Source organism: Pipistrellus kuhlii, unplaced genomic scaffold (genome assembly GCF_014108245.1).
Source record: "Pipistrellus kuhlii isolate mPipKuh1 unplaced genomic scaffold, mPipKuh1.p scaffold_m20_p_17, whole genome shotgun sequence".
In the NCBI taxonomy this organism is placed as follows: domain Eukaryota; kingdom Metazoa; phylum Chordata; class Mammalia; order Chiroptera; family Vespertilionidae; genus Pipistrellus; species Pipistrellus kuhlii.
The window spans coordinates 28148845-28176738 of NW_023425482.1; the positions used below are offsets into that span (position 1 = coordinate 28148845).

The following is a 27894-nucleotide window of genomic DNA, read 5'->3' on the forward strand; positions in this document are numbered from 1 at the left end:
TAAGAGGGCGCGACGTCAGACCCGAGATTTGGGAAAGGGCGAGGGAGGGAGGGAGAGGGCGGGGACGGACACACGGACAGAGACGCACACCTCTTCCCCCAGCCGCCGCCGCCGCCGCCGCCACCCTGCCCGGGACGGCACCCCGAGTGTCCGCAACTTTGGGCCGCCTTCGCCCGGGGCCCGTGGCCGGGGAGGGGTGGGGCAGCGCGGAGCGAGCGGAGAGACAGATCAGAGAGAGCGAGGGGGAGAGAAGAAAGGAAAAGGGGCAGAAAAGGGAGGAACCGGAGCCCGGGAGAGAAAGAGGAGTTTCCTAGCGCCCGGGAGAGGTAACGCGCCCGGAGGAGCGGAAGCGCTCCGGGGGGAGAGGAGCGCGGGGAGGGGAGGGGAAGGGAGGGGAGAGGAAGGGCGGGGAGGGGGTGAGGACTAGAGGCGGCGGAGGAAGCCGGGCGCGACACTGAGCGGCGAGAGGCGGCGGCGAGGACCCGGAGCGGCGGGCGGCGGCGGCTCGGGCCGCGGAGAGGAGGCGGCAGCGCGGCGCGCAGAACAGAGGAGGGGCTCGCGGCCCGCGGACATGTCCATCCGGGCCCGGCGCCCCGGGAAGCTCCGCCGATCCGCCCGGACCTGACCCGGCTCCCGGCCGCCGCCGCCCCGCGGAGCAGCACCCCCCCACCCCCCGGTGGCCGCCGCCGAGCCCGAGCCCGGCCCGGTGCCCCCCGATGCGCGCCGGAGCCCGCGGGCGGCGCTGAGCAGGGCGGCCCCGGCGGCCGGGCCCCCTCCCCGTCCGGGCCGCGCGCCGCGGGCCACCATGTCCTTCCCGCAGCTCGGATACCAGTACATCCGCCCCCTCTACCCGCCCGAGCGCCCGGGGGCCGCCGGCGGCGGCGGGGGAGGCGGCGGCAGCAGCGCGGGGGCCCGCGGCGGCCCGGCGGCCGGCGCCGCGGAGCTGGGCGCCCCGGGGTCCCTGGCCAGCGTGCTCTCCTCCGTGTACGGGGCGCCCTACGCCGCCGCCGCTGCAGCCGCCGCCCAGGGCTACGGCGCGTTCCTGCCCTACGCCGCCGAGCTGCCCCTCTTCCCGCAGCTGGTAAGCGCCCCGGGGACCTGGGGGTGCGGGTGGGGTGGGGTGGGGGGCGCGGGTTGGAGAGGGGCCACCGGACGCGGTGAGCGCGCGCCCAGTAGAGGAGCCCGGGGCCCAGGAGGCGGGGGGGGGGGGGGCAGGGGAGGGGGGCAGGCGGCCCCGGCCAGGGCTCATCCGCGCGCCTGTCTCCTCCCCCCTTCCTTCTCTCCCTGTCCCTCCCTTCTCTCCCTGACCCCCCCTTCCTTCTCTCCATGTCCTCCCCCCCTTCCTTCTCTCCATGTCCCCTTCTTCCTTCTCTCCATGGGCGCTCAGGGCGCACAGTATGAGCTGAAGGACAGCCCCGGGGTGCAGACAGCCGCGTTCTCGCAAACGCACCCCGCCTTCTACCCCTACGGCCAGTACCACCCCCAGTTCGGGGACCCGTCCCGCCCCAAGAACGCCACCCGCGAGAGCACGAGCACGCTCAAGGCCTGGCTGCACGAGCACCGCAAGAACCCCTACCCCACCAAGGGCGAGAAGATCATGCTGGCCATCGTCACCAAGATGACGCTCACCCAGGTGTCCACCTGGTTCGCCAACGCGCGCCGGCGCCTCAAGAAGGAGAACAAGATGACCTGGGCGCCCCGCAGCCGCGCCGACGGGGAGGAGGAGGAGGAGGGCACCGCCTGCGGCAGCGAGCGCGAGGAGGACGAGGAGGAGGAGGACGAGGAGGAAGAGGGCAAACACCACCGCGAGCTGGAGGAGGACGAGGAGGAGGAGGAGCTCGGCGGCGAGGAGGACGAGGAGATCGATTTGGAGAACGTGGACGGCGCGGCCGCGGGGCCTGAGCTGGGCCTGGCGGGGGCCGCTGCGCGCAGGGACGGCGACGCCCTGGGCCTGGGGCCCGGTTCGGACTCCAAGAACAGCGACTCGGACGACAGCTCCGAGGGCCCGGAGGAGCGCCCGCTGCGGGCCCTGCGTCTGGCCCCGGTGGCTCCACCGCCGTCCCCGCCCTCGCCCCCCGCGGGCCTGGACCCCTGCGCCCCTGCGCCCGCCTCCGCCTCCAGCCTGCAGAAGCCCAAGATCTGGTCCCTGGCCGAGACGGCCACGAGCCCGGACACCCCGCGCCGCTCGCCGCCTCCGGGCGCGGGAGGCTCTCCCCCCGGAGCCGCCGTGGCGCCCGCCGCCCTGCAGCTCTCCCCGGCCGCCGCCGCCGTGGCGCACAGACTGGTGTCGGCGGCGCCGCTGGGCAAGTTCCCCGCCTGGACCCACCGGCCGTTCCCGGGCGCGCCGCCCGCCGCCCGCCCGCACCCGCTCTCCCTGCTCGGCTCGGCCCCGCCGCACCTGCTGGGGCTGCCCGGGGCCGCGGGCCACCCGGCCGCCGCCGCAGCCTTCGCCCGGCCCGCGGAGCCCGAGGGCGGAGCCGGTGAGTGCGGGGCGGGCCTGGGGGTGCGCCCTGCCGGAGGGGACAGGCAGGACCCCCGGAGCGCGGGGCCCTCCCTGGGGCACTGGCGTCTGAGCTCTGAAGGCCCCCCTTTGTTTCCCCGCTGCCCTTAGATCGCTGTAGTGCCTTGGAAGTGGAGAAAAAGTTACTCAAGACAGCTTTCCAGCCCGTGCCCAGGCGGTAAGAGACCCCGACGTGGGGAGGGGGCGGTGAGGGCCAGAAAAGGAAATTCATGGTGAGAAGCCAGGCTTTTGCCCCCGGGGGTGACGCAGCTGGGAAAGGCTTTTCAAAAGGGAGGAACCCCACCCTCTGTTGTCCCCCTAGGGCCCAGAGCTGGCCATACCCCTACCCCAGTCCGAGCACCCTGCCTGGCCAGCCCCGGATCTCAGTCCTCAGCCTCCTACCCCCAGTCACAGTTACATGGGAAGACCCACATCCACCGCTGACATCATTTTACATGGCCAAGCCGCCTCCTGCTCCCCGCCCCAGCCCCTGTGGGGTCTCCCAGCCCTAGGCAGCAGGGGTGCCCCTGGCTCTCCCCAGTCCTTGGCTACCACCGCCTCTTTCTTCCAGGCCCCAGAACCACCTGGATGCTGCACTGGTCTTGTCGGCCCTCTCCTCCTCTTAGTTCTTCTGATTTTCATTTTTTAATCGTTGTAATAATTGTAAAAAAAAAAAAAAAGTAATCGCTCTGTATAGTTATGACTCGTGAGCATGTCTGTGTATGAATACCTTTAAAAAAAGAAAACAGAACAAACAAAAAGAAATAAAAATAAGTACAAAAGTCACTTCTGTCCCCCCCACGTTAGCCGGAGGAATTTGGGAACCGGGTTTGCGAGGTGGACCGAGGGGAGTGGTGCTTCGGTGAGAATCGGCGTGTCTGGCTTGTTTGTATATAGACTGGAGGAATGTACATATGTGTGAACCAAATTGTACGAGAGAAAGTTATCTATTTTTGGCTAAATAAATGAGCAGTTGCCACTTTGACTATAACCGCCTGTCTGTCTGCCCCCAGAGCGGTCTGTCTGCTGTCTGTTCTGTTTTGTCCCCCACCCCACCCCACCCTCCTGTTTAAAGAGCCCTTGGAATCAGCAGAGAAGGCCCAGAGGGGGGAGTCTGGACCCTGAGACCAGAGGAGAGCAGAGGTGGAGGCGCAGAGGCGGTGAGGCTGGAGGGTCCCCCGAGAAGTACCGTGGTGGGGGGGCCCTCCAGAGAGAAAGGCCCAGGAGACAGGTGGGCAAGGGGAAACGGGGCCCAACCCGCCAGTCCTGGGACCCCACCGCAGGGTCTTGGGGCATCCTCTGCGGAGCAGCCCACTTAGAGGAGGTGTGGGCACAGAGGGGTAGGTTGGGAGGTGCTCACCCTTCTGCACCCCCATTCTTAGATAGGCACAGTTGAGGTTGATTCATTCTTACAGAAGGGGTGTAGGGTGCAAGCCCAGCGTCAAGCTCCCTTCCAACCACAGGGCACCCCCAGACTCCTCACAGAAGCAGGAGTGTGGGGTTGGGGGGGGGGGGAGGAGGAGGGGAGGGAGGAGCCAGGAGCCTAGGGCAGCTCAGCCTTTCCCCCTGGAGACTCGGTCCAGCCCGAATTGAAAGTTGGGGGCCTGGTGGCATCTGTGCATCTCGGCACCCCTGTGGGTTTCCCCAGATGCCCTGCCAGGGCGGCCTTCGGAGGTCAGGGTGCAGGTGGTGGGTCGGACCCAAGCAGGGATCCAGCCCAGCCCCTGGAAGCCGGAGAGGGGCGGGTGGGCCAGGGAGGGAGCCGGGAAATTTGGGGCTAGAGCTCCCTCTACAGGACAGAGAGGCCGCTGGGCGCTGGCCGGTCACCGTGGCCTCTCCGCCGGCCATTGCCTCCCGGCCGCACCCTCTTTTCTCTTTCCGGCCCCAGCCTTGCCCAGCTCTGACTCGGAGCTTAGGGAATTCTGGGAGAGCGATGATGATGATGATGATGATGATGATGCCTTGGGGTACAAAGTGGGGGGACCTGTTTGGCCTCTCCCTCCCCACATGCAATTCGTGTATCTGTGAAGGCTGCCGGAGGCTAGTGTTGGCCCCCAATAGTGAGGCGTGTGAGAACCCCGTGGGTCTCCGGGTTGGGGGGGGGGGTTGGGCAGAGTTTGCACCCCCAGAGCCGCCTTGGAGGTTGGGCAGGAGCAGAGGCTGCCCGGCAAGGACTGGTCTAGGTGGGGTACAGCGGCCAGCGCCCCCCTCAAGACCCCCACGCAGGCGGGGCGTGTGGAGCTCCCTGCAGGCCCTCGTAGGTTACAGAGGTGGGGTGAGCAGAGACGGAACCCCAGGGGGTGATGGATGGCCAAGCCAGGCAGCACCCCCTCCAGAACCCCAGGCTCTGCCTCCTCCCCATGCTTCCTTCGCCTTCTCTCCCCCTAAAGTGGGGGGCCTTCCCTGGCAACTGGGGTTCAGCTCTGATCTTGGGCACCCCACCCCTGGGCCTTGAACCCGGGCTGCAGGTCACCCTGCCCCCGCCCCTGGAGGGAGCCCTTTTGTTAGCTGGTGCCTCCCAAGCTTCTGGGGCACAGGCCTAGCACCCCGGCCGGCCCCCCTCCTCCTCAGTGTCCTGTGTCCTCCCCTCTGAAGGGAACAGCCGCCTGGAAGGGTGCTCCTGGGCGCATGTCGGGGGGCTGGCCTGCGGTAGGTGAACGTAAATCACCCTCATCTCGCAATTATTATTCCAGGATCTCAGACCCCACTCCTCAGGCTCCCCGCAGCATTCTGCCCAGCCCCTCCCGTCCGCCAAAAACGGGAGGTGTCTGCACAGAGGCATCTCAGAACCTGGGAACGGGGCACTGCCCAGGCCGGGCTGGGGTGCAGCAGCAGGGAGAGGGGGTGATGGATGGCCAAGCCAGGCAGCCCCCCCCCTCCGAAGACCCCCGAGGGGGAAGCCTGCCTCTGTACAGAGGGAGTTGGGGGGAGTGGGTGGGGGGACAAGCAGAGCCCCCAGAGGTCCGAGGGCCTGTCCTGCTCTCTCTAGTGAAAACCCTGGGCTCCCCGTGCTCTGCAGCCGGTCCCATCCCAGGGGTAAGGGTCCTCCACGGAGACCCGCCCTGCCCGCTGCAAGGACAGGAGGCGCGGGTGCCAGGGGAGAGCGGGGGAACCCAGGAGCACGTCCCGTGTGTGCATGTCCTCTGTGGGAGGAGAGAGCACACGGGCCCCTCACCTGGCCTCGGGTTGACCCCAAAGAGACGGGGTAATCGAAAGGATAAAAGGTCCCCGTGGGCTTTGAGCTGAGACGGGAGAGGAGGCGGCTCCCTTTTGCTGCACTTGCATTTCGCCAGGAAGAGGGCTCTCCATCCTCCTCCCAGAGCCTCCTCCCGAGTCCTCCCTGAGTCCTCCCCTCCTCTCCCTCCTCTCAGGGGCCCTAGGAACAGCCCCCACCCTTTATTGTCCAGCCCTGGGGTTTAAAAAGGAGCCTGGAAGCCAGGGGAGAGAAGGAGGGGGAAAGGAGAGAGAGAGAGAGAGAGAGAGAGAGAGAGAGGGAGGGAGGGAGGGAGGGAGGGAGGGAGGGAGGGAGAGGGAGAGAGAGAGAGAGGGGAAGGATATGGGAATTTCATCCTTGGTCCTGATTAAGCTTCAATTAGAAATAGAATGTGTCAATCACTGGGCCAGGCAGGGGCTCCCGCTGTCGGGGCTGGTTATGCAAAGCGCTCCAAGGTGTGTGGGATAATCAATTAGGTCAGAGGCAAGCGTGTATGTCACCGCTCCCCTCATTATCCGCCCGGAGCCCCGGGAGGCGGCGCGCGGCCAGGCCAGGGAATAAAATTATCTCCCTAAGTGGCGGCCCACCTCTGGGACCGCGCGTCCCCGGCCTCCGGTTGAATTTATTTTCGGTGGAAACCAGGGAGGGGAGAGGGGACGTGGGCTCCAGCGGGAAGGCAGCGTGGACAGGTGAGAGCAGGCGAGGCTGAGGGGGAGCGAGAGGAGGCGGGGAGAGGGCAGGGCCCGTGTCCTCCAGGGGCCATCGGGGCCAAAGAGGCCGCCCCCGACGTGGGCCTGAGTTCCGGAAGGCTGGGAGGGAGAGAGAGATTGGATGCTGGGGTCGGAACTGGGGAGATGCCATCAGGAACTGGCTTTGGGCCTAATGATTTGTCTCCTTCTAGAAACGGCCTCTGCCTCTGGTGATTCCTGCTTGCACCCCCTCCCCCACCTCCGTCCACGGCAGACGGGCAGTCATGACAGGCGTGTGCAATGGTGCCTGTGGCTCGAGCTGCCCCCACTTGCCTGGGGCCCAGTCCCGACTTCTCTGCGGGCCCCACATCCACCGGCTGCAGCACGGAGGGGACTGGATTCGATCGATCCATTTATCTTACAACGCCAGTGTTGTGTAGGATGAGGCAACCGTGAGAAGGGGTGGGTCTAAAGATCATGAGGGGGGTAATGGGGTCCCATGACCTCCCCAGCTATGGCCTTCTGACCCTCGCTGACCACGGTCACTCGATCCAGCCCGCCAGCCTAACCACATTAAACAGGTCCGTCGAGCGTGTGACCGACATAGCTTTGACACAGACACTGCTCCCCTCAGACGCTCCAGCCCCCTCCTACCCCCCCACCCCAGGCCATCCCGATGGTCTGGACAGAAAGCCCAGGAGCCCGCTCTCCCTGAGGTGGAGGGCCGAGACCTAGTAGAGGTCCTACGAGCACATCTCAAAGGGGTACCCCCCCCCAATGCGGGGACACAAGGCAGTGTCTGGGGGCATTTTCCATGGCCATGACTGGTTAGGGGTGCCCCCAGACACTGCCCTCCAAAGCACCGGCCAGCTGCCTCACAAAGATTCCTCCCGTCCAGTGTCACAGTGGGAGGCTGAGAGACCAGAAAGTTGGGGTGGAGGGGTGGGCACAGTATCTGGGGCGACCCCCGGAAAAGCAGGTCTTTTCTCCCAGGAACCACAGTTCAGGGAGGAACAGTAAGGAGGGTGCTGAGTGGGCGCAGTGTTCCTCACAGGCCTCTGGCCCTGGAGGGGGAAGCAGGGGGAAGTAGGGGTGACAGAGTGCGCACAGGACGGTAGTGGGCCTTGGGGGGAGCGGCCTCGCCTCCGCCTGCTGCTGGGGGAGTGACCCAGGCCAGAGGGACAGAATGACGCCACCACACGACAGAGGAGGACATCTGCCTGGAGGCTGGGGCCTTTCTCCCTGGCCGTTTCCCTCAGGAGCCGCTTCCGGAAGGTTCTCCCAGATGCAAATGTAACTCGGTGCGGTTTGCCTCCTGATTGTGGCCACCTCTGTTCTGTGTGTGCACAAGTGTGCGTCCCTTCACTTGCTCGTTGTGACCCAGAAGTGTGTGTTTATGTGTTCATGTGAGAATGTGTTTGTGTATGTGTGCATATGTGTGTATATGTGTGCTGGTGTCATGGAGTCCAGTGTGTGTGTGTGTGTGTGTGTGTGCATGTGTGTGTGTGGTGGCATCAGAGTGTGTGTGTGCATGTGTGTATGGTGGTGTCAGGGAGTCCGGAGTGTGTGTGTGTGTGTGCATGTGTACACGTGTGTGTGTGTGTGTGCATGTGTGCACGTGTGCTTGTGTGTATGTGTGTGGTGGTGTCAGGGAGTCCAGAGAGAGTGTGTGTGTGTGCTCACGTGTGTGTGTGTGTGTGTGTGTGTGGTGTCAAGGAGTCCGGAGTGTGTGCATGTGTGCATATGTGTGTGTGTGGTGGTGCCGGGAGAGAGGGAGACAAAGGCAGGTGAGGTCTCACTCCGGGCCCGGTGTTGGGCTGGAGCGGCCGGGCCCCTGGCTCTTGCTCCCTGGCGAGCCGCCCTCCCCGCCCGCCCTGGCCGCTAACAAGTGGGCCCGGCCGGGCTTTGGAGTGCACTCAGCTGAGAGATTGTGCTTTTCTCCGCTGCGGGTTTATTTTGCCGAAGTTACAGGCAATTATGGAAATGCGCCCTTTGAAGCCGCTGCCTTCTCTTCATCCCCTTCCCCCTGACAAAGCCAGCGCCCTGCCTCCGTGGGCGCCCCGCCCGCTCCCCCCTCCTCTCCTCTTCTTTCCTCCCTGATAATGACTCCGTGGGGGGGGGGGGGGGCTGTTCCTGGGGTGATTTGGAAAAGATCTTTCAAGCGGCGATAGCGAGGTGTGTCGATGGAAATGGCCTTCCTCTGGCTTGAATGCTGCCCATTTTCCACGGGATCAGGAGGGTGAGAGGGGGGAGCGGTGGGCTCCTGACAGCACCAGCCAGACACCTCGTGCCCGGACACGGGTCCGAGAGGTCCTGGCCAGCCCTAGTGGCAGGCCCGAGGGGGGGCAGGCCACCTGGGTGGCTCACAGACCGGCCCCGCTGCCGCCTGGGGCACCCCCAAATGGACCAGGAGAGAGCACCCTGCTCCCCGCGCCTCACTCCCCAGGACGAAGGGGCCGGACCGGGGAAAGCTGTGTGTTCCGGGCCAGGCCGGCCCGTGGATGTTATTTATCACCGAGGCATGGAATGTGGAGGCTCCATGTGAAGCGACTCCACGCCTCTCCCCTGCGGCCCCACCTTGCTTTGCTGGATGCTGGGGTGTGGGGCCGAGGTGTGAAGCCGGACCACGTCCCCCGCAGGACTGGGGGGGCCTGTGACGGGAGCTGGCCGGCCTGGGGCGGCAGGGGGGGGGGGGCTCTGTCTATATTTTTTCCGATGGCTGTGATGTTCCCTTTGTCCGTATTCCTGTGTGCTCCTCGCCTCCTCCCTCCCCGGCTTTGGGGTGAAGGCTCATTGTCTGGGTGCAAGAACCAACGGGAAGTCTCGGTGCCCCGGGGAGCGGGCGGGTGGCCTCAGTGGCCTGTCCGGAGGGATGCGGCCCGGCTCTCACTTCCCTTACGCTGTTCGGCGCAGAATGCAGTGAAATGAGGAAAATGGAGTTCAGTGAGTGCTCATCATTGGACAGCGCTTCCCGGGCAGTTTGTTTAGCGTTCCCAGCCTCCCTTGGGGAAGGCACCGACGGAGAGTTTGAGGCTTAAAGCGGGGTGTTGGGGGGGAGGAGGAGGGTCCTTTGGCCCATGGGACAATCTCCAAGGAGAATAAAAAGCCCGGCAGGACGCCCGTGGGTGCGCCCCCCATCGGGAGGAAGAGGGAGCACACACCTGTTCACCGGAGCAGCCGGGCGGAGCGGGCGCCCTTCAGGGAAAGGACCTGGGAGGCTGGGGGTCCTGGACAGAAGGAACACTTGTCTGTCTCTTTCCCTTCGTTTCTTCTGAACCGTGTGGATGTGTTAGCTCAGCGGTGGGCAAACTCACTAGTCCACAGAGCCAGATATCAACAGGACAACGATTGAGATGTCTTCTGAGAGCCACATTTTTTAAACTCAAACTTTTTCTAACGCCACTTCTTCAACATAGACTCGCCCAGGCCGTGGTGTTTTGTGGAAGAGCCACACCCAAGGGGCCAAAGAGCCGCATGAGGCTTGCGAGCCGCAGTTTGCCGACCACTGTGTTAGCTGTTCGAAAAGCCCTTTTGTTTTTAAATACAGCTAAAATGCAAGGGGGGGAGGGAGAGGGGGAGAGAACACAATTTTTCTGGATGCCACAGTGGCACTGAGATTCACTCATTCATTCATTCATTCATTCATTCCTTCACTGGACACCCCCAGGTATTCCTGAAGCACCCACGGGTGGTAGGCGGTAGGCCTTGGGTGAGGATGTGGTGGTTCTCAGGGTGGGCCCTGCAATCCACCCGCCTTGGTTCAGATTCCAGCTCCCTGGACCCCTGCCTGGGGGACCTTGGCTACTGAGCTGGACTTCATCCTCTAACAGGAAAAAAAAATTGTGACGCCGCCCCCACGTTCTGATTGGATATTAGCATCTCCAACCCTCCGAAGTCAGAACACACACCAACACCTGGGCGTGACATTCCACATGTTTAACGGCTGGGACCTCAGGCGTCGGAACGGAAGGGGCCCCGAGGCCTCCCGTGGTGGCAGACACGGACAGGTCTGTCCGTCCGGATGTCCAGGAGGCCCCGGGGACGGGTCAGCGCAAGAGAGGAGCACTGCCTACCAGCCGGCATGGAGTGGTGTCTGTTTTTGTGTAGATGGAGACGGATGCATATCCACATACATGAGAATGAGGTCGGATCCCTTCCTCGTTGCAAGCACAAACATTAACTCCAATGCATCGGAGACTGCACTGTGAGAGTTAACGCCATAGAACTCCTAGAAGAAAATCCAGGCCTAAATCTCTGCGACCTTGGGCCAGGGGACACAGATAAAGCGAGCTTCATCGAAATGAAAAACAACGTGTGGCGAAGGATACCATCAAGAGGGTGAGAAATACCAGCAACAGAACAGGAGAGACTATTCGCAAATTCTACATCTGGTAAGAGAATGTTATCTAGAATACATCAAAATACTTCAAGAATAAAAGAAAAAAATCCAATTTAAAAAACGGGCTAAGGATATGAGTAGATTCCCCACCCCACCCCCCCACCCCACCCTGCCCCCAAATGATGTACACATTGACCATTAAGCCCTATTAAGAGATGCCCGCCCTGGCCAGTTTGGCTCAGTGGATAGAGCGTCGGCCTGCGGACTGAAAGGTCCTGGGTTCGGTTCCAGTCAAAGGCATGTACCTTGGTTGCGGGCACATCCCCAGTGGGGAGTGTGCAGGAGGCAGCTGGTCGTAGTTTCTCTCTCATCGATGTTTCCAACTCTCTATCCCTCTCCCTTCCTCTCTGTAAAAAAAAAAAAAAAAATCAATAAAATACATATTTTTTAAAAAAGAGATGCTCCATGGGACTAGACATCTGAGCAACGCAAATCGAAGCCACAGCCAGATGCCACTTCACACCCACGAGGGTGGCCATAATAAAAAAGACAGACAATAACAAGTGTTGGTGAGGACATGGAGGAATTATAACCTTAACAATACACTGTGGGTGGGAATGTGAGAGGGGTGTGGGCGGCCCCAGGTCCCCGAGAGCCTTCATGCTGGGGGAGGCCCCTCCTGTCCGGGGACAGCTACGGGCCCAGGGCAGCCGCTGCTTGAAACACAGATGTCGCCTCCCACCTGCACCCCCACCCCCACCCCCATCCTTTGCTTCTCAGCTGCGGTAGAACCACAGTTTATTTTCATTTCCGTCCCCGTGTTAAAGGCCCTCATTCCATTCTCCATAAGTGTCCGGAGGGCTGTTCCATCGGATGACGATGCTGTAGCATCACAGGCCCCCGGGGCAGGCCTGTCAGGTCACCCCCAGCCCGGAGCTCTCCTGCCAACCGGCTGGCACGGCGGCACCTTCCCCGCTCCTCCCCCCCCCCCAGCTCCCAGCTCCCGGCTCCAGGGCAGGGTTTGTGAAGGGGGGTCCCTGTGTCCTTCCAGGGGCTGCTCATTGGGAGGGTTAGGGGGTCGCAAGGGGCCCCCTCCTCCTTCCTGCTCAAACCTTGGTGGCTGTCCTCTGTGCCCAGGCTCCAGCCATGCCCAGACAGGACGGGTGCGAGGGATGGAATACACCACCTGAGACCTCGGGGCATGCAAATCAGGCACCTATTTCTCCGGTGATGGGAAGGCTTACATCAACCCCCTCGCCCTGGGACCGCACCCTCGCCTCCTCAGGAGGCCAACCTGATTCCCACGGTATCCCAACCCGATTCAACGTGCCCCACCCGCTCCCTGACAGGAAACGCCCCCCCCCCCAACTCCCTACAGCACACTCTTCTCCCCAGCTCAAACACAGCCTTCCCTCGCGCTCCGTTCCAACCCCTCACTCCTCCCCCCGCCGCCCAGGCCCCTCGGTCTCCCCACTTCCCGAGTCCACTGTATTTTATCTCCTTCCCCCTGTGACCAGCCTGGGCCCGTGGCCCCTGAGCACCGCCCTGCCCCCATCTCCCCACCATCCGCCCGCTCCCTGCGGCGAGGAGGATCGCCCGGTGCCCAGATGTGCTTCGGTCCTTCTCCCGCGGTGTCGCCGAGGCACCCTCACGGGGAACGTGTGTCAAGCATTTGCTCATTCTACCCCTCATGTTCTTCTTCTCTTTTAAAAATGCACTGTTCTTGCCGAAACCGGTGTGACTCAGTGGACAGAGCAGCGGCCCGCCCTCGGACTGAAGGGTCCCAGGTTTGTTACCGGTCGGGGGTGTGCAGGAGGCAGCTGGTCGATGTCTCTCTCTCATCGGTGTTTCTAGCTCTCTATCCCTCTCGCTTCCTCTCTGTAAAAAATCAATAAAATATATTAAATTACACACACACACACACACACACACACTGTTCTTGATGTCAGAGAGGAAGGGAGAGGGAGAGAGAGAGAGAAACATCTATGATGAAGAGAGACTCATGGATGGGCTGCCTCCCGCATGCCCCCTCCTGGGGATGGAGCCCACAACCAGGCCTGTGCCCGGACAGGGAATCGAACCGTGACCTCCTGGTTCAAGGGTTGATGCTCAAGCACTGAGCCACGCCAGCCAGGCTAGTCTAATGCTCTTAGTCCCCCTTGGAAGCGAGGGGAAAGTGAGGCACAGGGAGGATACGGGGCCTGCCCCTGGCCTCACATTCGGTGACGAGACGGTTGGGCAGCGTGGCACGGGGAGCTGAGGGCTTCCCTAGGGCATGGCGCTGCCCCCCTTGGTGAGCTCTGCCAGGAGGGCTTCCTCGGCTCCCGCCAGCCCTGGTCCCACCTTCTGTCTCGGCCATGCCAGGCCCACTGGGGGGACGAAGGGGGCAGCAGTCCCCACCGCCTCCCACCAACATCATCATGAAGCCTCAGCTCAGACAGGTGTCCTCCTCCAGAGCACTCTCCCCAGCTCCCCTCCTCCGCAGGAGCCTTCACCGCCCCCAGCTGACGGCCACCTTTTTTTTTCTTTAAGAAATATTCCTTTATTTGCTTATTTACTTGTTTATTTATTATTGACTTCAGAGAGGAAAGGGGAAAGGGGAGAGAGGCAGAGAAACATCAAGGATGAGAGAGCATCAGGCATCAGCTGCCTCCCGCACGCCCCCTCCTGGGGATGGAGCCTGCAGCCCCCACATGTGCCCTTGACCATGCAGTGGAACCCGGGACCCTTCCCTCCGCAGGCCGACGCTCTATCCACTGAGCCACACCGGCCAGGGTGGTGGTCACCTGTTCGAGGCCTGCCTGTCTGTGTCTGCCTTCCCGGGGCCTCACATGGGGCAGGTGCCCTTCGGTCTGCCACCGTCCATGCTCCACGCAGCTCTAAGCGACCCGGAGGGCCTGGCCAGCGTGGCTCCGTGGTTGAGCGTCGACCCCATGAGCCAAAAGGTCTCGGTTTGATTCCTGGTGAGGGCACAGGCCCGGGTTGCGGGCCCTGTCCCCTCATTCTTCTTAGGACAGATGGATGGGGACGTCATGCCTGGTCACAGGCAAACGAAGGGCGTGCTGGGAATCCTATCAGCAGGGACCCGATCCTCCCCTTTTCTGGAAGGTTCTGAGTTCTCCCATTTTGCCAGGAGGCCCTTCTCACTGCATGGAAGGGCCCGGGAAAGGCGGCCCGGAAAACCTCCTATCAGCCCGGAGCCCATTTGGTCCTCATTTTCAGGCCGGGTTTGTTCCGAACTCCGGCCCAGGCCAGGGTGCCCCCCCCAAGAGGGACCCCGTCCCGGCCCCCGCCTTCCTGCCCATGTCAGAGCAATTCCCCCGCCACCTTGTCAGGGGCCGCGGTGCCGCCGATATTGGTTGCAGATGACGGCAATTAGGGGCCGACTCTCCCTGGCTCCTGGTTAGAGCGCGGAGACGGGGCTACAGCTATTTTAAGATTTTAAGCAGATTTATACGCCGCGCTTCAAAGACGGCCGGCCAGCAAGGAAAATATGGTAACTGTTGCTTTAAATTATGGCTATCATTACTTCAAAAGGAGATTCAATCAGAAACCACTGAAGACTAAAACTATTTACATCTCCTGACACTTAAAAGCAAGCGAGCAGTTTCAGCCTGTCAGCCCCGGACATCTCGGCTGCGAGGAGACGGGCACCTCGCTGGCCTGCAAAAGGAAAACATTTCGGAGGGGGCAGGAATTAAGGGTGGATCTTGGGGGACCTCCCTCTGGGAGTGCGTGCTCGCTCTCGCTCTCTCTCTCTCTCTCTCTCTCTCTCTCTCTCTCTCTCTCTCAGGCAGACCATTCTGCACAGATCTGCAGGCAGCAGGCGCCAAGCCCCTCCGAACCCCTGCTCTCCCCAAGATAAGAGGCCCGGCTGTCCTTTCGGTCTGGCCTCTGGCCTCCAGGCCCTGGCCCCGGGGGAGATCCTGTCGCATCCCATTAATTCGAGTCGCAGGGCAGGCCTGTCCCCCGCTGCTCCTGGGCTCGCCGGCTCGGCCGGACGGGAGGGCTGGGTTTTGTATCGATCGGAATCAGGGGCCAGACAGCGGTCAGCAGCGTGGGCTCTGCAGACAGACGTCTCCCCGGGTTAGAGTTCGGGCTGTCTTAATCGACTCGCTGTGTGACCCTGGGCCAGCCACTTAACCTCTCTGAGGCTCGGCGTCCTCACCGGTGACATCGGGGCGGTTCGAGGCCCCGCGTCGGAGGATGGCTGAGAAGTGCAGGTGAGATGGTGTGCACAGAGTCCGGGCAGCTGTAAACGCTGCTGCCCATAGCCCTACACTGTGGGAGCAGCTTAACACAACAGGACTTTGTTTATTGATCACGTCACCAGTCAGGGCAGGCGGCTCTAGTGGGAGGCAGCTTTTGTCCCGGTGATGACCTGGGACCCAGGATCCTGGCATCCTAAGCCGGTGCCATCTCCTCGGGCCTCAGACCTCCGGAAGGGGAAGGGGCAGAGTGCCCCTGAGGTCCGGGGGGCACAGACCAGGTAAAGCAGCTGTCCCCTGGCCCTGGGCGTTAGCCTCCAAGAAGCCTTCCTTTACCCTCTAATCTGCACCAGAGGTCCCCTCCCCACCCCCACCCCCGCCACACACACACACACACACACACACACACACACACACGCTCCCTCAGCACCGGGCTTATCCGTAGACGTCACATCTGCTGGGATGTAATTGTGTGGGCAGAGCCAGGGCCTCTGCGGTTCACAGGCAAATTCCAGAAGACCGTAGCGCCCAGCACATGGGGCAGGGGTGGGGTGGGAGGAAGGGGGTTCAGTAAGCGTTGGTGGGAAGGACTGAGCAGTGACATCGGAGCCCTGCCCCTCCCAGCACAAGGCAGGCACAGCCTAGGGCAGGCCACTGAACTGGTGCTTAGCAAATGCTGCTAATTGGAAAAATCTAGAAAAGAGATAGATGGATGTTCTCCATACCAGAGGCTAGCCCCCGGGCCCCTGGGCCCGATCCAGCCCACCGCCTGGCTTTGCAAATAAAGTTTTATTGGAACACAGATGCCTATGCACACAAGGGATGCTGGGAAATGTAGTCCCTGGCTGAGTGCCTCCCTCCCAAGGAGAACTGCCCATCATGCCTGGAGGAGGTCAAAGTGTTGGCGGGCAGGCAGCTGCCACCTGCCACGAGCACTGAGTGTGCGGTCATTGGTGCGTGTTCATCTTATTGTAACTCTTTCCCTAACGCAGTCTCGTAGCCGCACAGATGTGACTTACACAAGGTCATGGGTAGTTTGCACCAGAAATGGGATTGGAAAGGACCTCTGAGCCACCCGGGGAGCGGGGAGGAAGGATAAGAAGTCCCTTCTCCGGGCTGCTTGCTCTCCATGGGCAGGGACTTTGCAGGTTCAATCGCAGGTGTGAGGGAGCCAGGATTTCACGGCTGCTGCCAATTTTGCAGCCTGGGGGAGGGTCAGCCTTGCTTTCCCCCCCCGGGTTCTGGAAGCAGACCTGCCCCCACCTGCACTGCTCCTTCCGAGCCCCTAGCCCAGCGTTACCACCCCCACCCCCCTCACGCTCCACACCCTACTTCCAGGAAGAAAGAGCCGCAGCGGGCTCCATGGCTGGGCCGAGCGAGAGTCGGCCTGGGAGTTGGTCCCTGCCCATCCCTGACGAGAAGCTGTCAGTAAAGGCACCTTCCCTCTGCGCTGACCCGTGGCCCACTCTGCCTCCAGCCTGGGGCAGCTGGGGCGGGTTCCCGTGTGTCCGGGGCTCACCCCAGCCGCTCCCTTGCCAGCCAGGCCGTGGGCGCCCTGGGCAAGCACACACAGGCCGCGTGGCCTGAAGGAGGGCCGGGCAGGGCGGGGGAGGGCGGGAGAGCGAGGTGCATGCTGGGTGACGGGGCAGTCACGTCCCTCTCCAGGTTCCTGCTGCCCCTCCTGGGCCCTGAATGCGACATCCCCTGTTCTGTCCGCCTTGTGGGGGTGTAGAGGGCGGGAGGCAAACTCTCTCTCTTCTGGATGCTGATCGCCACACCCTCCCCTAGTCCCTTCGGGCCTGGAGGTGGCCACAGCTCCGCTGCCATCCCGTGGGTTTCTCCGCACCCTGCCCACCTCTTGGCAAGTGCCTCAGACGGCCTTCTGGAATGGCCCCGTTTGCTGCCGAGGGCCTGCCTGCTGACCTAGCATCAACATGGTCAGACCCTGTTCCCACCACAGTCCCCACTGCTGGAGGACCCCTTCCAGCCTCATCAGAGAGCTGGCCGGGAAACACACCCCATTCCAACAGGGCTTGGGGAGAGACCAGGAGCCCCCTCTCCCCCGCCAGGTGGCCGGGAACCCCAGGCATTCCAGGGAAGCCGGCCCTGAGAGTTCCTTATATCCGCAGATCTTTCTAGAGGGGAGCTGAGAGTGTCCCAGCCTCGGCGAGCATGGGGAGGGGCAGGTCGGGCAAGGGCTGAAGGAGGCAGCTCGCCTAACCTGCTTCCACCCCCGGGGAATTCTCCCTTTTCCAAGGGCTCATAAATACTCGCCGGTTCAGGAGGAAGTGGTGACAAACACCACTGCTCTCCACCGCGAGCACTTTCCACCAGACAGTCCTCCGGATGGGCCGCGGAGGGCTTAAAAGGTTGCTGACATTTTCCGTTATGTATCTTTTCATTAGAGGTAACTATCACTTTTAAGCAAATCGCCCCGGAGCCTGGAACGTAGCAGTGAGTGATCTAATTAGCGCTGGCTGTAATTTAGGAAGGTTCATTATGTCACAGATGCCGCGACTCCTGGGTACCACCAGAGGACTCATGTGCAGCCCCTGACATGATTTTTCTCGTGAAGGCACATCATGGCACCCACCCTACTGGTGTGGGGCCTCAGGGCGACAGGACACAGAGGAAACCCCAGCCTTCCTGGAAAACTGCCTTCCAAGACAGCAACAAACAAGGGGGCAAATAGTTCAAGGAAAGCCGGTTTTGACTAGAGCAACTCTGGACCCTTCGACTCTGCTACCCAATGCCAAATAAACCACCTGGGACAAACGTCACACAAATAAAACATGCCGTCAATGGAACCACCGACACAACACTGGTCATCGTGTTCCTGGGGCGTGGCAGAAACCAGCTGGCTGCTCTCCACCTGAGTTTTCCCCTTTTCCTTCTGGGTATCCAGCTGGACTACATTTCCCAGGTTCCCTTGCAGTAAGGATAAGCCATGTGACCGAGTTCTGGCCAATGAGATGTGAACAGAGGTGATGTGCATCACTGCCAGGCCTGGTATATCAAACCTATAGTATAGCAGCATGGTTGAGCCACATGTGGCTCTTGGGCCCCTTGAGTGTGGCTCTTCCACAAAATACCACGGCCTGGGCGAGTCTATGTTGAAGAAGCGGTGTTAGAAGAAGTTTAAGTTTAAAAAATGTGGCTCTCACCGAAACCGGTTTGGCTCAGTGGTACGGGTTGGTCTGCGGACTGAAAGGTCCCAGGTTCAATTCTGGTCAAGGGCATGTACCTTGGTTGAGGGCACATCCCCAGTAGGGGGTGTGCAAGAGACAGCTGGTCGATGTTTCTCTCTCATCGACGTTTCTAGCTCTCTATCTCTCTCCCTTTCTCTCTGTAAAAAATCAATAAAATATATATTTAAAAAAATAATAAAATAATATAAAAAATGTGGCTCTCCAAAGAAATTTCACTCGTTGTCCTGTTGATATTTGGCTCTGTGGACTAACGAGTTCGCCGACCACTGGTCTAGCACTATACTCCACGTTTTCTCTTGCCTCGGCTTACTGTCAGAACACAGATATTTGGGGCAGGGGCGAGGGGGGTGGGGGGTGGGGGTGCAAGAGAGGGCTTGACAGGTGCAGCGATGGTGATGATGAAAAGAACCTGGACTCAGGTTCATAGCTCGGGAGAGAGAGTCCTCGCCTGCCCACAGGTCATGGATGAAAACTCTGGACTGTGTGTGAAGCTGGTAGGCACCATGCATTGTCTTCGACAGCAATAGGTAGACCCTAGTATATGCCTACGGGCGTCCCACTAAAGTGTTGTTTCTCGGGCCCACCAGCCGACATCTTGAGGAGCTCTGTATTCTGTAGCGTGTGTTGGAAAAGCAATGGGTTTCTTTTGCAGTCTCCCTAAACCTTTTTAAGACAATTACAGAATTGTACCCCCCTTCAAAACGTCCAACGCACAAACGGAAACAACGCAGAGCACCAGGACCCTTCCGGCTGGATCCGGATAGCACGTGTGACTACAGTGCCAGCCCCTCGAGTTGTTTTGCTTCTGACTTAGGTGGGAACCCATCACTGGGGCTAGACGGATGGGCTGCTCTGATTGGCCAGACCTGGGTCACCTGACCAATCCCTAGCCTAAGAGCAGAGCCGGCTCCCCCAGACCAAATGGGCTGGGAGTAGGGAAGAGATGGTTTCTCAAGGGAAACGATGATGCTGCTACCCAATGGAGGGGCACCTGGAGGCGGGTCTGGGGAAAGCTGGGGGCATCCCTTAGACACATTCGGAGGAGGCCCCTACAATGTGAGGGATGTTGCCGAGATCCAACAGCTGGGAAGGGCCACAGGACGTTCCCTCCCCATCCCCCCCATGGTAGTCCAGGACAGCGATGCCCACGGGGCTGCTGTGTTTGGCGCACTGGCCCTCCTGCTGCTGCCAGCTGCTGCGGGTGATTGCAACCACGGAGGAACCGCATCCTCTAATGCATGGACCATCAGCCCATCAGTGGTCCAGCGTCAGCGGAGGGATGTGTAAAAGGCCATTCATCTCATTAATAACTGGGCCGCTGCCACCCTAAGTGGTTGGGCGTTGTTAACTGCGAGTGTGTGTCTTTTAATGTAAAGGAACTGACTCCCATTAGCTGTCTTCTCCTCGGAAAATATGGCCGAGTAAAAGGCCCGGGCTCCTGGAGCCGGGAGGAGCCCCTGGCGTCCGCAGCCCTCTTAAGAGCTTACCGCTGCGGCCAAAGACCCATCTTTGATGGAGGAAACGCCGAGGGAGAATCCCACTGCTGGGCCCGCGGGGCACTCCTGCCAGTGTTGTCTAGCTCAGTGGTCAGCAAACTGCGGCTCACGTGGCCCAGTGTCTGTGACATAATGAACCTTTCTAAATACCACGGCCTGGGCGAGTTTATGTTGAAGAAGCAGCGTTAGAAGAAGTTTACGTTTAAAAACTTTGGCTCTCCAAAGAAATTTCAATCCTTGTGCTGTTGGTATTTGGCTCTGTGGACTGATGAGTTTGCCCACCACTGGTCTTAGCTCATGGCATGAGGGTCTGGGTGGGAAGCAAGACCTCTCGGGGGACAGTTCCTGGCGGCAGTGTTACCTGCACTTGTGACTGGGCACGTACCCCCTTTGTGCTTCTCGAAGACATGATTTTGGGGAGGCAGCTGTGTTCCGGTTTTGTTCAATGTTTTGATGGTTCCCGAGAGGTAACTTGGTTCTATGGAATAACTGTGTCCTCCCACAGTATGCATGTCAAAGCCCTACCCTTGGAGATGGGGCCTCCCCCCGCCCCCACTTGGCTATCTCCCCCCCGAGCGCCCGTCCACGGGGTTGAGGCGCAGAGCGGTGCGGCCTCTGCTCTGCCAGCCCCTCTCTCTGCGGGCTCCAGGGCTGAGCTTCCTCCTCCCGGGGACACACCGGCCTCGCCGCCTCTGGCAAGTGGGCCTCTAAGCCGCCTTTATGTCCTTATCAGAGCTCCGCGCAGGCCCAGGGGCCAGGCCTCCTTCACTCAATTCCCGTCTTTGCCGGACACCGACGCTCGCTTCTGAAAGCCGCGCCGGGCACGGATAGAGACACTCACATGGCACGGGTTCAGAGCTAAATCTTCCTTTGATACCGTCAGCCTCTCCATGCCAACCTGGCACCGCCGGCCCAGAAAGCCGAAATTAAATTAAACAGGATATTAATACCCGGTCGTTACGGAAATGATCTTTCTTTCTTTTCTTGCTCTTTCTTTCTTTTGGTTCCTCTCTCTTTCAGTGCCATAGCCAACAAATGCATCCCGGCTGGCTTGGCTCCACCAGCTGGGCCCAGGGTTTTTGAGAGCAGAACACCAGTGTGATTCTTCCGGAAGAAGAGGATTCCACGGGGGCCCTCCTGGGCCCCCAGCCAGCACCCCAAAGCCAGGCCCGGGCAGCTCCCCTCCGTTCCTCTGAAAGGCAGTCTTTTTCATCTCTCTGATGGAGAGGGAACTGAATCTCAGTTGAAGCGGCATTTATAGGTGGGGATTTTTCTTCTCAATTTTCTCAATTTAAAAAATTAGAAAGACATTACTTTGCCCCAGGTGGTGTGGCTCAGTGGATAGAGTGTCAGCCTGTGGACTGGAGGATCGTGGTTCAATTCCTGGTCAAGGGACACATGCCTGGGTTATAGGGTCCATTCCCAGTAGAGGGCGTGCAGGATGCTGATGATCAATGATTCTCTCTCATCACTGATGTTTCTATATATATATATATATATATATATATATATATATATATATATATATCCCTTCCTTTCTGAGGTCAACAAAAATTAATTGTTTTAGCCAAAGGAAGTAGGAGCAATTGCCTCAGTCAATATCCTCATAGTCTTAAGAAAACGAACTCCTTTGTCCATCTCCCTCCCTCCCTCACCTACCAGCCTCCACTGTGCCGGGTGGGTACCCCCCGTCACCACATCTCGGCAAAGTCTCAGGGAAGTCCTAAACGGTTGCCTCCCCGGGGGGGAGGGGGGGGGTTTCCCGTCGAGGCTGGAGGAGGGGCGCCCCTCGGATGGGCCAGACGCGTCCTTGGAATCACATCCCAGGCACTGGAAGCCGGGACCCTTATCCTGAATACCTGCGTCTGCATCCAGGCCCCGCACTGAGGGGTGCAGAGGCCTCCCCGGGCGCGGGAGGCGGAGGGCAGAGCATGGTTCCCTGGCTTCTGTGTCTGCAGTTGAGCTCATCCCGGCCATGTGTCTTCTCGCCTCTGACAGCCTCCTGGCCGGGAACCCCCAGAACAGAGACCGGCGGAGAGACTTGACCCCCCATCCATCAGTCCCGTGCAGTCTACCAAGCAATTATGCGATTGCAACAAGCGCTGTCAGAGGGGCAGGCCGTGGCCACAGGCCATGGCTCCCCGCGCCCGACACCCAGCCATCTTTGAGGGTGGGGCAGTCAATTATCCCCTCCTTACTGGCTGTGGGTGCCACCATCTTTGTGACAGTGTGAGGGTCAATTAGCATAGTCCCTCTTTAGTAGACAGGATTGCCAGAGGCCTAATGCACGGAATTCATACAAGAGTGGCCTTTCTTTCCCTGGCTGCTGGCATGGGCTTCCTCCAGGCACCGGGACCCGGGCTTCTCTCCAGAAGACCACCAGCAGGCCACCCAGGACCTAGGCTTCATCTGGAAGGTCGTCCAGTCTAATTAGCATATTGACATGTTACACTTACTATTATAGATGATCGTTGTTGTTCTTTTTATTGTTGTTCTTCTTCTTTAACTCTACCAGCTTAGCAGTGGCCATCAGTAACCAATCCCCAAGCAGCCCTGGCCTCAGCCCCTGAGACGCACCAAGAGATCTGAGCTGCCTGCCACTCTCCTATCGGAGCATGAGCTGGCAAGCACCAGATTGTTCGAACGTTCCTTCTCCTCCCCCCCCCCCCCCCCCCCACATCTGGGCCCAAGGACCCTCACCGGATGCGCTGCAGCCTCCCACTCCCACTCCCACTCCCCACCACTGCCCTGGCCCCCGTAATCGCTAACACAGGCCTCCCCCCCACCCCCACAGGTAGCCCCAGCGAGCAGAGTCAAAATGAAGCAAAACTGCAAACTGGCGACTACCCTTCTGTCTCCATTTTCTACCCCCTCTCCCCACCCCGCGTTGGCAGGCAGACAGCGCGAGCAGGATGCAGGGAGTTAATTTTGGGCGCTCCTCCCCCCGGTAGCCCCCGGCTCCCCGCGTCTCTGTCCTTTGTGCGCGTTTCATAAAATAAATTCTGAATATCAATAAAGCCCGCCCTATTTTTCTTGGCAGGCCCCGGCCCCGCTCCATCCTTCGAGTGAGGGAGTCGGGCCACAGACAGATCACTTTTCCGAGGCGCATTGATGTGGTGCCACGAGGGCTGCACATGATTTGCTAAAATGCTCCAAAAGGTATTCAGATTTCTTTAAGGGAGAAATTCAATTTATGTGCATTTAGATTACAATGTCTGTCAGGAAGAAAGGCCATAATCACCAGCATATTTCAGATTTACATTTTCTTCTGTACATGAGGTAATGGCATTAGAGGGAAGCGGTGGGGCTCAGGGTGGAGTGGGACGCATGGTCCTATTTTCCTCGCCGCTGAGAGCGGGTGTTTGAAGTTCTGGGGGAAGCATATGTTAGCATATGTTAGGGAAAAACCGGGAACAGGAGGCGGGCGGCGGGGAGTTTAAAGCATTTGTCTTTCCGCTTGGCCTCTCCATGTGGGGCACAGATAGGCGATTTCTCCTCGCCCGGACCCCTCGGGAAGCGCTGAGGAGGGGGTTCTGGCACCTGACACGGAGTCAGGAACAGAGTCCCACCAAAAGGGATGCGTCCCAGGGGGCTGTCTGTCCTTTCCCCACCTGGGATGCTCAGAGAGCCACTGGAGGATGATGGCAAAGGTCCATGTCTTCTTTTTACTTTTTAACATACGCATTTATTTTTATTGACTTCAAAGAGGAAGGGAGAGGGCGAGAGAGATAGAAACATCAATGATGAGAGAGAATCATTGATCGACTGCCTCCTGCACGCCCCCTCACTGGGGACCAATCCCACAACCTGGGCGTGTGCCCTGACCTGGAATCAAACCGTGGACCTCCCGGTTCATAGGTCAACACGCAACCACTGAGCAACACGGCCCGGGCAGAAAAGGTCTTGATGGTAGAGGTGGTTACGGGGGTCTATGAGTTTGTCAAGACTCATGGAGATGCACGCTGAACATAGGGGCGTTTCTTCTCTGTATATTACACCTCACTTAAGTGATTAAGAATTTAAAGGAAAAACAGGCGAGTCAGAAGATAGGGGTGTGTGGCCGAGCCAACCTGGAGAAGGCAGCGGAGGTTTAAGAAGGGCTGTTCTGCTCCCCCCCACCCCCACCCCCAAAGAAACCCGCGCCAAGCTACCCACCCGCCTGGAGTTCGCGTCCCCCAGCAGCCACATGGGCATCATGGCGTGTCTCCTCTGTGACCAGAAGATGAACTGGAGTTTGTGAAAGTCTTTCTTTTTTTTTTTTTTAATGAGAGGGAACATGATTATGGGGGGCTCCTTCCTCCCTCTCATGGAGCCACGTGTTCTCTCTGGTGTCCGAGTCTCTGGGCCTTCCCATCTGGGCCCCCAACAATGGCCTTGTCTTTGCTGTATCCGGTTTCTCTCTGAAGTCCAGCCAGGTGCCCCCGAAGATGGAGGCTGCTTCCTGGTGCATTTCCATGTCCAAGTGCCCAGCGGGTCCTGGATGCGTTGTAAACAGGAGTGACGGCCGCCCCCGCCCCCTGGCTGTGGACCCTCTGCTTTCCTGTCCCCCTGCCTGAGCGGAACGGACACAGGCCCGCAAAGACCACCCGGAGCAGAGCAGGGCCGCCTGGCTCGTCACTGACCCCCAACCCCAAGGCCCTGGGTCACGGGCAGGCGGGGTGGCAGGTCTGGACCCCCTGCAGGTGGGCCCGGCTCCCGGACACGCACCATCCCCCTGGCTCTGTTCTTGCGTCTCAAGACGCCTTCCGTCCCCATCCCAATGGCGAGCAAAAACACCCTCAGACTGACCGCACCTCTCTCCACCCCCCTCCTCCCTGCCCTGCGTTCAAGAACAAAAATGCCTGAGAAAATCAGCTGGATGTCCAAGCACGGACACCCACACGCCTGGAAGGCTCCTGCGGGTGATGACGGGGAGCAGAAAGCACGCTGGGACAGAACGCGGCCCTGCCCCACCGAGTCCTCATCAGCTGGCCGTGTTGTTGTTTTTGGACGGGGAACAAACCCTCCATGCGTGGTTAGGGCGGAGCTGGTTCTGCCCTGGGACCTCCGGATCCACACACACAGGGGCCTGGCCACGGACCCTTTCTCTGCGTGTAACTGCTGACGTCCCCTTGGGAACATATCTCTGCCCTGCCATCCCGGGCTACTGGGCCAGCCCCCTGCGGGCTCAGGCACCCACCGGCCACTCGGAAGAGGGACTGTGGACCCCAAGAGTCTTGTCACGGCTGCTCAGGGGATGGTAGAGAGGACCTGGGCGCTTGTTAGCAATGCGGAACCTCAGACCCGCTGAGTCAGAAGCCGGGAGGGGAGTTAGGACAGAGCATCCCACCCGGCCGTGCCCGCCTGGCCCATCGCTGGAGCCCGCCTCCGGGTCTCCCTCCCGGTGGCCTCTCCTGGTTGCCGCCCACACGGAGCCTCTGAGCAGCCTGAACCTCGCTGTTGAGAAGCGACAACGCATTTTCTAGAAGAAAGATCCAGGGCTTCTCCTTCTGTCCTTCCTCGTGAGTTAAGATGCTTGGTAATCATCCCCCAACTGGCTTGATGCCGTGGCCAGCAGCCGGTTGGGAAACAGGTGTCTTTCACTGGCCCTTCATGGCGATGGTCCTCATGGTCGGACATGACCTTGAGATGTCCTTTTCCAGCGTTCCAGAGCCCAGTGGACTTGCCCTCTGCGGCTGACTCCCTGTGGCACAGAGTAACAAGCTACAGAGCCGTGGGGATGCCCTGGAGACAGGCCATGTGGTGGGAGGGCGGGATGGGCAGTCACAGGAGGCGACAAGGCAGAGGAGGCCAACAGTGGCGCCGGCCCAGGCCAGTGGCCGGGGGAGGCCGGGTCCCGTGCCAGCGTGCAAAGGGCCACGTGTTCTGGCTGTAAACGGGCAGTTGTGACCTTCACCATTGACGATGAAAAGGAAGTGCATGCCCCTAGACCGACGCTCCGGGATGGAGAGCATCTGTTTTGGAAACGTCAGACAAAAACGGAGTGCCGTCCTCCTCCCATCGCTTACCGGAACTGGGGAGAGGACACGGTACCAGCCGGATGTTACCCTCACGGTTCGAGTCCCTCACAAAGGTGGGTAAGGCATGGCGGGGGGAGGGTTGGGGGAAAAATACCCGACCCCACAAAAATGCACAGAGGCCTCGGGATGCAGCCCAGATCCCCCGGTGGCCCCCAGATACCCCTGATGCCTCCCCCCTCCCATCTTGCGCCCAGGCTGGCACCCCCTCGCACCTCCTTTGCGGCCAGCTTTGAGCTGACCTCTGAGGCCCGGCCAGAAGGCGGGAGGAGACGGGCGAGTTGGGCGCCGGCCTCGATAATGAGCCACTGGTTTCTGGTTTGCTATTTACACTGCGCTCCGGGAGAGAAAACAAGTCTTCCAACTGCAGCCCTCCAATTTCCACTATTTATCCAAGATTACACTTCTAATCCCATAATAAAACCCCGCTCCTGCCCGGAGAGCAGCCTGATTGCCTGCAGATGTGCCCCGACCCCAACAGCTGCACGCCCGCCACGGCCACGGGCGGCTCACCTACCCACGCGGAACTACCCACGGGGAAACTTCCTGTGGGAAATCACATTCCGGGGAGGGTCCGGGCAGACGATGGGGACCGAGCCGCCTCGCCCCACCCCACCCAGCTGTGCTGCTGCCCGAGACAGCGGCCGTGTGTGTGTGTGTGTGTGTGTGTGTGTGTGTGTGTGCGCGCGCCTGGCTTCGGGGAACACCTTGTGGGCCCGTGAAGTTTGGCCCGGGCCGCGTGCCGTCGCTGACACGTGAAAATGAAATGCTCTCCTAATGGGGCCTGGCACGGCGTCAGGAAAATACCTCATCTGAATTTTTATCCCGCTCGCTGGCAAACGACGTGCAGCCCGGCCTTTCTCCGGCTGCGTCTGCTCCCTCTCCGAGGGCAGCAGAGATTCCCCACTTTGCTCGTTTCTCTGGGAGCCGTGCAGCAGGAGGGCTCAGCACTGGGATCGGGGGGCACCGGCGATGCCCGCCTGCCCGGGGCCCAGCCCTGGGGATCGCCGGGCCTCCCCGGCCGTGATGCATCCCTCCGTCCGCTGCTCTAAGACGTACCTCAATGCCACGCCCGCCCGGCGGTCTGTTTATCATCACTGCTGATAGACGGGTTCATCAGATCCCGGACGGGCATGCATTTTTTATCCCTCGGGGCTCCCCGACACGGGAGCCCTGGGGGACGGTCATGAGAACGCATTCGGGGCTCCTAGGGATGAGTTAGCGTGGGATTTATGTGGCTGCGGCGATGACGCCAGCTCAGCACTGAGTTCCCGTACACAAGGGCCGGCCAGGAAAACCCCAGAATGCAAAGATGGGCTGAAAGAGGCAGGAGGGGGGTGTGTGATTTCTTCAAGTCGGACGCCAGGTGAGGGGGGAGATGGGATTCTAAGGGAAAGCCAAAATTCTCTGGCTGCGGAGTGGAGCCCCCCAGAAGCCTGGTCTCATAGACTCAAGGCTGTCCCGCCAGCATGGACAAGAGATGCCTCCTGACCCAGCCAGTGTAGCTCAGTGGTTGAGCATCACCCTCTGAACCAGGAGGTGACGGTTCGATTCCCGGTCAGGGCACAGGCCCGGGTTGTGGGCTCGATCCCCAGTGTGGGGCCTGTAGGAGGCAGCCCATCAATGATTCTCTCTCATTGTTGATATTTCTATCTCTCTCTCCCTCTCCCTTACTCTCTGAAATCGATATATATATATATATATATATATATATATATATATATATATATATATAAATATATGGTGCTTCCTGTGTGGCCACACTTCCTCCTTTGTCTAATTGCTTTCTCCCCCACAGTCATGACTTTCCAATGGAGCCGAGTGTGCAGAAGGGCAGCGGGCCTGGGGCAGAGCCAGTCAGAGGTCCAGGCCCGGGCGCCTCTGGTATCCAGACCAGATGGACCCGGCAAGATGAGGCTACAGATTCCGAGTCACTTCCTCGGGGCTGGCCGGGCATCCGGGCAGCAGGCGGACACGCATGTTTCCGACACATGGCAGTGACACGCTCGCTTCCAAGAACGGAAGTGATCCAGAAAGCCCCTGGCCGCCGCCCAGCCCGTCCGCGGGAAGCCTGCCTGTTGGGGGAGCGGGAGGCCGGTCCTGCTTCGGGGCAATGAGGGCTGAGGGGACCCGGGAGGGGTGGGGTCTGTGCTCCACCAGCGGCCCCTCAGCTGGCCTCGCGGAGGCGGGGAGGCACAGTGAGAAGTCGCCAGCCCCTGCCT

The 27894-nt window shown here is 60.3% G+C and overlaps 1 protein-coding gene across 4 annotated transcripts; it reads left to right on the top strand.

Moving 5' to 3' along the window:
• The first annotated feature begins 679 nt into the window (after positions 1-679).
• Positions 680-24586, top strand: IRX3 (iroquois homeobox 3). 4 transcript variants are annotated; one of them, XM_036440768.2, is made up of 5 exons: positions 680-1081; positions 1388-2480; positions 2612-2707; positions 15495-15501; positions 24574-24586. In XM_036440768.2, the coding sequence occupies exons 1-3, from the start codon at positions 806-808 to the stop codon at positions 2680-2682; spliced, it is 1440 nt and encodes a 479-aa protein (XP_036296661.1). In that variant the 5' UTR covers positions 680-805; the 3' UTR covers positions 2683-2707; positions 15495-15501; positions 24574-24586. The 4 variants fall into 4 exon arrangements, with proteins under 4 accessions (XP_036296661.1, XP_036296663.1, XP_045438810.1 ...); XM_036440770.2 differs by lacking the exons at positions 15495-15501; positions 24574-24586 and adding an exon at positions 15232-15242; XM_045582854.1 differs by lacking the exons at positions 15495-15501; positions 24574-24586 and adding an exon at positions 3607-3618.
• The last annotated feature ends 3308 nt before the right edge of the window (positions 24587-27894 follow it).

What these genes read in the sequence shown, in the direction of transcription:
- IRX3 (XM_036440767.2), top strand. Translation starts at nt 806, where the DNA reads ATGTCCTTCCCGCAGCTCGGATACCAGTACATCCGCCCCCTCTACCCG. An exon ending in TGCCCCTCTTCCCGCAGCTG is followed by an intron (nt 1,082 to 1,387) that starts GTAAGCGCCCCG and finishes ATGGGCGCTCAG; the next exon opens with GGCGCACAGTATGAGCTGAA. An exon ending in TTCCAGCCCGTGCCCAGGCG is followed by an intron (nt 2,679 to 3,071) that starts GTAAGAGACCCC and finishes TCTTTCTTCCAG; the next exon opens with GCCCCAGAACCACCTGGATG.